This window comes from Miscanthus floridulus, chromosome 3 (assembly GCF_019320115.1).
Source record: "Miscanthus floridulus cultivar M001 chromosome 3, ASM1932011v1, whole genome shotgun sequence".
In the NCBI taxonomy this organism is placed as follows: Eukaryota; Viridiplantae; Streptophyta; class Magnoliopsida; order Poales; family Poaceae; genus Miscanthus; species Miscanthus floridulus.
In genome coordinates, this window is record NC_089582.1 from 11,491,203 (window position 1) to 11,502,130 (window position 10,928).

At 46.1% G+C, this 10,928-nt stretch overlaps 1 protein-coding gene and 1 pseudogene across 1 annotated transcript; both read left to right on the forward strand.

The window, feature by feature from the left end:
* Positions 1–704: 704 nt before the first annotated feature.
* LOC136543143 (putative disease resistance protein RGA4) lies at positions 705–2,518 on the forward strand. The gene is made up of 2 exons (XM_066535683.1): positions 705–945; positions 1,293–2,518. The coding sequence occupies exons 1-2, from the start codon at positions 705–707 to the stop codon at positions 2,516–2,518; spliced, it is 1,467 nt and encodes a 488-aa protein (XP_066391780.1).
* A 1,610-nt stretch (positions 2,519–4,128) lies between these two features.
* On the forward strand, positions 4,129–7,207 carry LOC136543144 (uncharacterized; annotated as a pseudogene).
* The last annotated feature ends 3,721 nt before the right edge of the window (positions 7,208–10,928 follow it).

A 10,928-nucleotide genomic window follows, 5' to 3' on the forward strand; every position in this document is an offset into this window, starting at 1 on the left:
TTTGGCAAGCTGAAACGTTCTATATTCTCAGCTGGAACGACAAAATCACTTCCAAACGGTGAAAACACGAAACGTTTAGACAAGAACGAGAGGGCATGCCTCTTGAACCTCCCACACACTTGCGATCATGCACTTAGACAAGATGAATAAGGACGTGTTTGGCAGAGCTTCTTCGGGCTCCTCGCTACAGTACTAGAGTAGTCGGAACCGGAAAAGCTACAAATCATGGCTTCTTCCGGCTTCCGGTTCATTTTGATCGGAGAGAGAAAAACAGCTCCTATGAATAGCAAGCTGTGCCGAATCCGCTGTGCACCCTAACCAAGTATGCATTGCTAGATAGATAGATGTGAAAAATAATTGGAATGCCTATGTTGCAGGGAAGGCTTGCAAACAAGTTACATTGGATTGTGATGCTATTGGCTCTGCGTCACTAAGGTTAGGTAGTGAAAAGATGTACCTTTCTCAGCGGGTAGGTTTGTGACAGGCAAAGAAGTTGCAGTAGTAGGTAGCTGGAACTGTTGGAGCGCACTGATTCGACTAAGTAACTGTCCCTCCCTCCCTCCTCAATCTGCTGCGTTAAAACTGTGAAAGGTCTCTATTCCCCTCCAGTAAAACACAAGGAGATTTTGGAACAATTGCGACACTTCTTCTCTTTGCTCCTCCACCCACTGTGCGATCTTCCGGATAATAGCAAGAGTCTGGAAATGGACTTGATAATTTCTGCATTGCTTGGTGAGGCGATCACTAGATCCATAAGTTTCGTCGTCAGCAAAAGCTCCAAGCAGAAGGTGCCGGATGTTGAGGACAGCCTCAAAAGGGTTCTCCTTCGGGCACAGGTCATCATTGACGAGGCCACTGGACGGGGAATCACAAACCAAGCTATGTTGCAGCAGCTGGGCATGCTGGGAGATGCCATGCACCAAGGCAATTACATACTCGACACTTAGAGCACCCGCAGTGGAGGGTCCTAGGCCGGGTCGATGCACATCAGACCTGCATCTATACACTGCAGCATCGGTTCTATATAGATCCAGCGTCCATCCATCGAACCGGCTTCCATGAAATAAAATACTCTTTTCTTTCCTATCATCTTCTCTCTCTAGATGAGACAGGTACCTGCTGAGTCCGGTGGGTGGCCGGGTGTAAGCGTGAAAAGGTGGGGCTGCCGATATTTTAATATACTATGGGCCCGCTTAAAAATACAACCCCCAGTTCTATACATTGTGACCAAATTAACAGGGAACATCACATCATTTTATAGACACAGGATTGATTCTATACACTGCGGATGCTCAGATACCAATCTCATGATTTGGAGGATGGCAAGGATTCTGTTGTGAGTCATTCTTTGTCTCTGTGCAAAATAAATTTTCTTAGAGGAGTATCTTCTTCCAATAGAAAGACGGAGATTTTGGAACAATTGCAATATGCTGTTGACAATTTGAGCTCTATGGTAATTGATGTGAAAGAGCTGGTTGGGTTCTTGACGAGCTACCCTCGGATGTACCGCCAGCCTTATAGCATGCATCTGCTGCTGAGCAACTGCATGTTTGGCCGCCAGATGGAAGCACATCTTGTTATTAGCTTCCTGTTGAATACACAACCTCGTGGTTTTGAAGAATTAGAGGTCCTGCCAATTGTTGGTCCATACGAAGTTGGCAAGAGCACCCTTGTCTCTCATGTTTGCAAGGATGAAAGAGTTCGTGATCATTTCTCAGAAATTCTTTTATTGAGTGGCCATGATTTTACAAATTATGACCTCGCTACACACAGCAGAGGATGTGAGGTGGAACATCAAAATCATTTGTTGAACGCAAACAAAGATAGGAGGTTGCTTTTTGTTGTTGAATTAGCTGGTGATCTTAACGAAGATGCATGGAATAAATGGTGCTCTTGCTATAAACAACACGTGCCAAAGGGTAGTAAAATCATAGTCACAAGCCGGTCAGACAAAATCATCAAGTTTGGAACAGCACCACCTCTACATCTGAAGTATCTATCGCGTGAAGCATACTGGTATTTCTTTAAGACACTTACATTTGGAAGCATGGACGCTGAGATGCATCCAAGGTTTGCACACGTCTCCATGGAGATAGCTAGGTTGCTTAGTGTATGCTTCATTCGTGCAAACTTCATGGCTTCTTTGTTGAGGAACAACTTTGACATTCACTTTTGGTGCAAGGTTTTAACCTTCTTAAGATGGGTCATCCATAAGAATGTCTCCAAATACGGTGGGCATCCATTTGATCTTATAAACCAGAAAAGGCCTGTACATCTTTGGAGAATGGCCGCACCGTCTGATGAGCTTGTACTCCATTCTCGGTTTCAACGCTCTTCGTCGGAGGAGGTTCCAAAGATCAGCATCCAAGACGTGTTGTATGGAAATGTGAAGCCTCATGGGAAATTTGAGTTCCTATCATGGAAGTCTCGGATTCCACCTTACTATGGCTATGTTACCTCTTGTGAGATTCGACAGCAAAAAATTGCAGCTACCAAGAGGAAACGTTCTACTAAATAAAAATGGAATCATGTTTGTTGAAATTTCTTCTGTTGTTGGGCTTATGAGGTGAAACATCTGAGCATATTTTGATAGGGTGTCATATACAGGTTTGATTGAGAGGATGTTATGGGTTGCAACCTTGTGAACTGTACTACTGTTAGTAAGTTACTACCTCGTCATGTGCAAAGTGGATTTTTCAACCTCTATATTTCCCTGAGTTAAATGAATTGATAGCCATTATTTTGCCCAGGACATGCCTTTTCTTCTCCCTTTTATGTTTTCGCTAGCAAACATGACCAAGACGACGGCTCATGGATTTATGCAACAATCATGTCATATATTGTAATTTACATCTTGGAATTATACTTTGTGCCATAGCTAGATGCAGAGGGGAGAGAGTGATATGTGGTGGGATGTCCTGACCGATGAAAAAGTAGTGTTGACACAATTGCTTCTTTGAAATTAGCTATAGATTTGAACCCAGAACAGAGCCTCATGATCTTGAATCTTGATTTATGATTTGTGATGGGCAGTCCCTCTGCCACCTCGCTAATGAACCTGCAGCCGTCCGTCCCGTTGAAGTATATATGTGGCCATGGAGATGTATCATGACATTGATGGTTGAGATGAGGACCTGTATCTTGGGCTGCCCACTCCATCTTCTGCTTCGTTCTGCAGACCGTAGCAGAGCGGCAGATGAGTGGAGTGCTCTGACTGTAGCAGAGCTCTGAGAGGTAATCCGATCAGCAGTTGTTGGATTAGATTTGGACTTGGCTCATTTTTAATTCAATTAAATCATATGCTTGTATTAAATGCTAAGGTGCATTATAGTTTTAGTCTCGTAGGAGATTTTGACTGAACCAACTTAAATGGGTGCACTATGTGCGCTTCTATTGAGAAGTTGACATAGGCTAAGAGTGTGCCTCCGGGCCGAGCCGTGCCATGCCATGCTATGCACGGGCCTCTGTCCCAGTAACTCCGCCTGTCCAGGTGCGTCCTCCCGACTCTACATTCGTCCTAGTAACTCCGTCCATTCAGGTGCATCCTCCTTCCTCTGCCCGTGTATAAGTACAGAGTCCCATCAATAGCCTCGTGCGAGACACATAAATCGCACACTCTCTTCTCTATCGAGTTGTTCCAAGTTTTCCCCAATCTAGTCTTTTATGCGCATAATAGATGTTGGACGGCGGGCCTCTGGAACCAACGCCCGTCTATGACACCAGCTTGGGTGATTAATCATCCAAAGTTGATGCTGCTAGATGTGGAAATAACTGGAATGGCTTAGCTTGCCATTAGCCTACCACCTATGTGTCAGGGAAGACGTGCAAACAAGTTACATAGATAGTGATGGCTATTGGCTCCGCGTCACTAAGGTTAGGAAGTTTCGCAGTAGGTGGCTTACGACCTTTCTCAGCTGGCAGGCTTGAACTGTTGAGTGCACTGAATGGTCTGAAAGGTTGCTCGTCACCAAAGTAACTCTGTCCCTCGCTCCGTCCTCGACCTGCTGCGTTAAAACTCTGCATCATGCTCTCTATTCCTCCAGTAAAACACACGGAGATTCCGGAACAACTGTGAAGGACATCCTCCACCCACTGTGTGATCCTCCTAATAAGAGAAAGAGCCCGGAAATGGACATGATATTTTCTGCAGTGCTTGGTGAGGCGATCACTAGATCCATAAGTTTCGTCATCAGCAAAACATCCAAGCGGAAGGGGCCTGATGTTGAGGACAAACTGCAGAAGGTTGTCCTTGGGGCACAGGTCATCACCGACGAGGCCACAGGACGCCACATCACGAACCAGGCTATGTTGCAGCAGCTCGGCATGCTGAGAGATGCCATGTACCAAGGCAATTACATACTTGACACTTCCAGATGCAAATCTCGTGATGTGGAGGACAGCAAGGATTCTGTTGTGAGTCATTCTTTGTCTCTGTGCAAAGTAAATTTTCTCAGAATGAAGTATATCTTCTTACAATAAAAAGACAGAGAATTTGGAACAATTGCAAGATGCTTTTGACAATTTGAGCTCTGTGATCCTTGATGTGAAAGAGCTGGTTGTTTTCTTGACGAGTTACCCTTGCCTGTACCGCCAACCATGTAGCATGCATCTACTGTTGAGCAATTGTATGTTTGGCCACCAAATGGAAGTACAACTTGTCATCAGCTTTCTGTTGCATACACAACCCCATGGTTATGAAGACCTAGAGGTTCTACCGATTGTGGGTCCATACAATGTTTGCAAAAGCACCTTTGTCTGTCATGTTTGCAAGGATGAAAGAGTCCATAACCATTTCTCTGAAACTTTGTTTTTGCACAGCCATGATCTTGCAGATTATGACCTCGCTATACTGAGAGAAGCATGTGCAGCAGAACATCAAAATCACGTGTCTAACTCGAATAGCGACACGAGATTGCTAATTGTTGTTGAGTTAGTTGATGATCTCAATGAAGATGCATGGAATAGGTTGTGTTCATCTTCTAAACAGCGAGCACCAAATGGTAGTAAAATCATAGTCACTAGCCGATCTGACAAGATAATCAAGTTTGGAACAGCACCACCTCTAATGTTTGAAGTATATGTCGATATTTCTTCATGACACTTATATTTGAAAGCATGGATCCCAGAATGCACCCAAGGTTTGCCCACATTGCCATGGAGATAGCCAGGATCCTGAGTGGAACCCTTATTAGTGCGAACGTGACTGCTTATTTGCTGAGGGACAACTTTGACATCCAATTTTGGCACAAGGTTTTAGCCTTGATGAGAGGGGTCGTCTTGAAAAATATCTCTGAATTTGGTGTGCGTCCATTTGATCTTATAAACCAGAATAGACTGTACTTTTTTGGAAGACAGCCACACCATCTGAACATCTTGTGAATTATTGTCAGTTTCAACGCTCTTCAGAAGAGGAGGTTCCAAAGATAGATCTATATCTCTTATAAAGCTAGTCCCCACTACAAGTTTTATATCAACATGCAAGCCATCCACATCATCTCCCACTAACTCTCCACACCATCTCCCACTAATAGCCATGCTATCCCACTTACTTTCAACCTCTTAGTATCTACATCATCTCCACACTAAGAACAATTACTACTTTTAATATATAAGACATATAGAAGACGTTCATATATTGCCATTTGTTTTGTCGTTCCGTCTTAGAATTTGATCTAATTCTATTAGTTTTTTATTCGATCTTTTGGTTGTCTTGCCCAATTTTGATAAGAATAGATGTAAGAACATGCAGGTTTAACTCATGTAACATTTTTATTTCTCAAAAAGTCACGCAGCAACATGCGAGATATCTTCTAGTTTTCAAGATGTGTTGTATGGAAACATTAAGCCTAGTGAGAAATTTGAGTTCCTATTATGGAGGTCTCGGATTCCGCCTTACTATAGCTATGTAAGCTCTTGCGAGATCCGAGAGGTAAAAACTAGAGGTGCCAAGAGGCAGCGTTCTATGAAAAATAGAATACCGCTTTGTTTGTTTCTTCCGTCGTTGGGTTTATGTGGCAAAATATCTAAGTATGTTTTGATAGGGTGTTACAAGTTGCTTCATAGTTTTCTTTCGAGGAAGGAAAAAATTATGATATAAGGTTACAGGTTGCAATGCTATGAAGTTGTAACATAATTACTACCTTGTAATGTGTCACGATTGTTTTCCTTAAACATGCAGGAGAGCTGTGTGTTATTTCTTTAAAGATGATATGTAAAGTATCCATGATTTAAAGAATAAATCATGATATTTGGGATCTTTTGACTTCCAAACCATAGCAAAAATCATAATATAGATTCATGGCATCGTGAGACATGAGTTGAGTCACCGTAATTTAAGCTAATGTTCCACCGAAATGCATATTGAAGATACACGGATGTGCCATGCACTACTATAGAACAAGGAAACACTGCCGGTTCCAAAGGGCATATCACTGCTGGAATTTGAACCGCCACAAGGTAATCGGCAGTGATGCCTCTTTGCTAACACTGCCGGTACTTCACCCGACACTGACAGGCCTTAAAAAAAACCAAAAAAAGGAATCCAGCAAGCATACTCGCTGGAGCATGCTCGTCCACAAATCATACAAGAAACAATTCATACATCACAAACGAGGAGGAATTCATGCAAGAAACCCGGCTACCACCGCAGTTCATCCAAGAAACAATTCATACATCACATACAAACGAGGAGGGATTCAACACATCACAAATCAACTCATCCACAAATCAATTTGTACATCACAGACAAAGGAGAAGGGTTCAATACATCACACATCAACTCATCCACAAATTGAGATTCCACAGATGGATTCATACAACATATAGGGAGGGGAGGGGAGGCCAGGAGGAAGAAGCCGTCGGGTGGATCCGCGTCGAGCCGCTCACCAGCGCTAGGAGGAAGAAGCCGTTGGGTGGATCCACGCTGAGACGCTCGCTAGCGCCAGGAGGAAGCCACTGGGTGGATCCGCGCCGAGCTGCTCGCCAGCGCCAGGAGGAAGAAGCCGCCGGGGTGGATCCATGCTCGCGCCGCTCGCCATGCTCCCGCCAGGGTGGATCTGTGCTCGCGCCGCGCCGTGGTCCCGACCACTCGCCGCCGTCTGTGGTGGCCTCATGCCCACGCCGCGCTTGGGTCCCGACCGGTCGCCGGCGCCCGCGGCAGCCTCATGCCCGCGGCGGGGTGGAGCGTCTGCTGGGGTGGATTTGGTGAGGAGATTTTTGGAGGTTGGGAGGAGGAGCTCTAGGGAGCTGGGAGGAGCAGTGGAATCCGATATTTGTGGATAGATAGGGAGCGGAGAGAGAGAGAGTGCATGGACGTCAGTGAGAGTTAACCGGGATGAATAAAATTTTTGGGTCCGGCGCATATGGATCACTGGCGGTTTGTAATGCAATCCGACAGTGATAGACATTACTGTCGGCTTTTATTACCAACCAGTAGTGATAATATCTATCACCGTTGATTTATTAGAAAATCCGATAGTGATGGCCTTTTTTTCTAACGAACCAGCCGTGATGCATCTATTAATGTCGGTTTTAAAATTCTGGCAGTGATAGGCCGGCAATGATTGTTTATTCTATAGTAGCGATGGGTATGGATGAAAAAAAACATATAGATCAGTACTGATAAGTTTATCAACAATAACTGGATAGAGATTTAGTAGGAGTATCTGTATGCATACGAACAAACAAAAAATGTGTAAATTAATATAAGTAATTTATGTTAGTTAACTAATTGTAGGTATCATACACGGTTTATGTCTCATAAAATCCTTGCCATTGCGGGAGTAAGGGTTGATAGAATACTTGTGAAATAGGAATATCAGAATTATCAGAAATCTATCTATCGCTGAAAATTTGAAATTGATATAGAGAAAGCAGAGGATAAGAGCGGAGTACACGCATCCGGCATATCGCTGCCCAAATCTGAGTTAATTGAAGAGTGAAGACTAAATATAGACACGGAAAAGTCAAGTCTGTAAAGGTGGCTTTGCACACGCGCATGGTACAAAATCAAAAGCTGATTTTTCTTTTTTTTTTGCGAAAAAAACATTATTAATAATTACATAGTATCATTACATACCAAAGACAAAACAAACTCAGGAAAAGAACTAAAAAAAACTTGAGGATGACCCGACCTAATAGCAAAATGAGCGAGTTCATGAGCTACATTATTTTGACTCCTGCTAATCTTAACGACATCTAAACTGCATAAATCCTCCATAGCAAGCCGCACTTCATGTATTAGCGACCACGTCGCTGAGCGATCCTGCTCCTTGCTCTTCAGCCTCTCAACAACAGAAGCACAGTCTGTTTCAATCACCATTGGTAGATCAGGCCATCGGGCAGCCATGAGAAATCCCTTCACGACACGCCGCGACCTCCACTTCCTCCGCATCCCTGCAATGGACAAGTAAGCGCCAAGCTGATAACTTCGTGTGGCCTTCATGGTCTCTAATAATCACCCCCACCGCAGCCCTGCCAGATTCAGGAAAAAAAGCCCCATCAACATTTATCTTTAGAGTACCAGCTTCCGGTGGAAGCCATCCTTTATGCACTTTCATTGGCAACACATGGGTCTGCCGCGCACCACCAGGCAATACACATCGCTTCCCTTTGTTGTCAACCTGCACATTCTTCCGTCTACAAAGCATGAAAGAGTCCATGTACCGAGTAAGGAAGGTAACTGATCCCTCAATAGATAACGTCGACGTAGTACACCATTCCTCACACTCCAAGCCCGCCACAAAAATCATGAGAAAATTGGCGATCACTTCTGGAGAGGATCTATTCAGCAGCACCAGCAACCAATCAGGTCCTGTAAAAGTCAAATCTTCCTCAGACGGTAGCAACCAGTGAGCTGCATGTCGAAGTGCCACTGCATAGGGGCATTTTACACAGGCATGAAAACAGTCTTCACGCTGAAAACCACAGGACTCCAGTTGTGACAGATGCCGGTAGCACTTATTGGCCTGTGTAGGAATGCCAGCTGCCCATGTCCGCGAAATAAATGACTGCCCAATCTGCATTAGACTGTCTCCAACAACTCATGCATCACGGCATGCAAAACCAAAATGACTACTGCAGGTGGCTTTATCGGTGAAAAACGCTCTCCAACAGACGACGCAAACGAGCAACCTATTTTGGGTGGGACGCGATGCACCACCCAAATAAGCATCGCCTCTCTCCTCGAATCCAAATCTCCGTGCGCTCGGGTCGCCGCCGCCGCCGTGGGGGCCATCTACGCAGACGTCGAGGAAGCTGACCGGAAGGGGAGAGGGAGCCACCACCGGTGGAGGAGGAGCAGCCACGACCGCGTGCCGCAGGTGGGGCAGGAGGATGCGCGCCGCCGGTGGGGAGAGGAGCCGCCGGCCTTGGTTGCCTTGCCGGATCTGGACCCGCTCCCCCGCCGCCAGTGATGAGCAGCGCCGCATGGGGGCGGAGGTGCTCGCTGGCGCTCGCCCAGCGCTCGCTAGATCTCGCAGGGAGGGAACGCCGGAGGGAGGCGCTCCCGCGCGCTCGACCGAGGCGGCGGCAGCGGAGCTCCCACACGCCCACCCATGGGAAAGAGGAACTCTGGCCGGGGGCTGGGATGGGTCCACGGTGGGAGCGGGGCGCGGCCGAGGTTGCATGAGGGCGAGGCGCCATGCGCACCGTGTGGCGCATAGGACCGTCCGGTGTGGCAGCGAGTCTGCTGCGCGGAGGGCAGGCCTGGGCGGTGGAGAGGACCGGAGTCGGCGTTGCCGGAGATCGAGCGGGTCGCCCTCGCCGCGTAGGGCAGGCTTGGGCGGCGGTAGTGGCAAGCGGCGCAGGGGGAGGGGGTGAAGACCGGGGCGGCCGTGGACGCCGTGACGCCGTCGGTGGATCCGGTCGTAGGAAGCTTCGAGGTCGCGTTTTTTTAGGCCATGCATTTTTAGACGCAGGGGACAGGCAGGCTGCCACTCTTTTGCGGTCGCTGTTGGAGAACGAAAGATTTGGGTGTGCGACCCTTTTACTGCGCGTGACATAAATTGTAGAATGAGTCTCTATTTTAGGTTCCTCCTGTTGGAGATAGTCTTAGGTGCTGATAAATGCCACTCGTGATATAGAAAGGTTGGAAAAATAAGGATGCCGATGGCTCTTGCCTCTTTCTTTCTATATAAGCAAATTAATTAAGGATCGAGAGTATGTGTGCCTTTCCCAGCGTATTATATTTGTTGTCACTTGTGAGGGAGAGGAAAATTAAATTCAAAATCCAGAAGGAGTAGCTAGGGTCGAGCATGAAACATTGAAACTCCAGGTGCGATATACTATTGGATTCGACCAGCCTTTTGCTCTTGATCCACGAATACCTCACTTTAGCTTCTTTAAAATACGTGCACTTGGTACCCCGGAGTCAATAGTCAGAGAAATCATATATTTCATATAGTCATATATGCCATTACTAAAAAGCTTCTTTTCATTCTCTCAACCTACTGGGATTACAGGGTGGGATGCCACACCCGAAGGATAGAGCTATTGGACTAGCTTGTCATTAACACTACTACAGAAACGTTTTTTAGGGGCGGCTCGTAACCATTTGTAGGGGCAGTTTAGCCAGCCGCCCCTACCAAACCGTCTCTACAAATCATGTATTTGTAGAGGCGGTTCTCAGGCCATCCCTACAAATCGATTTGTGCAGCCGCCCCTACAAATCGATTTATAGGGGCGGCTGTAGTACCGGCCGCCCCTATAATATCTGTTTGTAGAGACAGTTCAATCTAGAACCGCCCCTACAGTATATTTTCCCGCCAAAAAAAATTTAAATTTACAATTCAAATTCGACCTGAACACTGTTTGTTTCCGCGTATTCCATCCAGCGTTCGCGTTGCCGAACGCCCCGCGATCAGCGTTCTGAACCCCTTAGACTACAAACACAAGAGTATTATATAAACTACAATTACAAGTCCAATTCA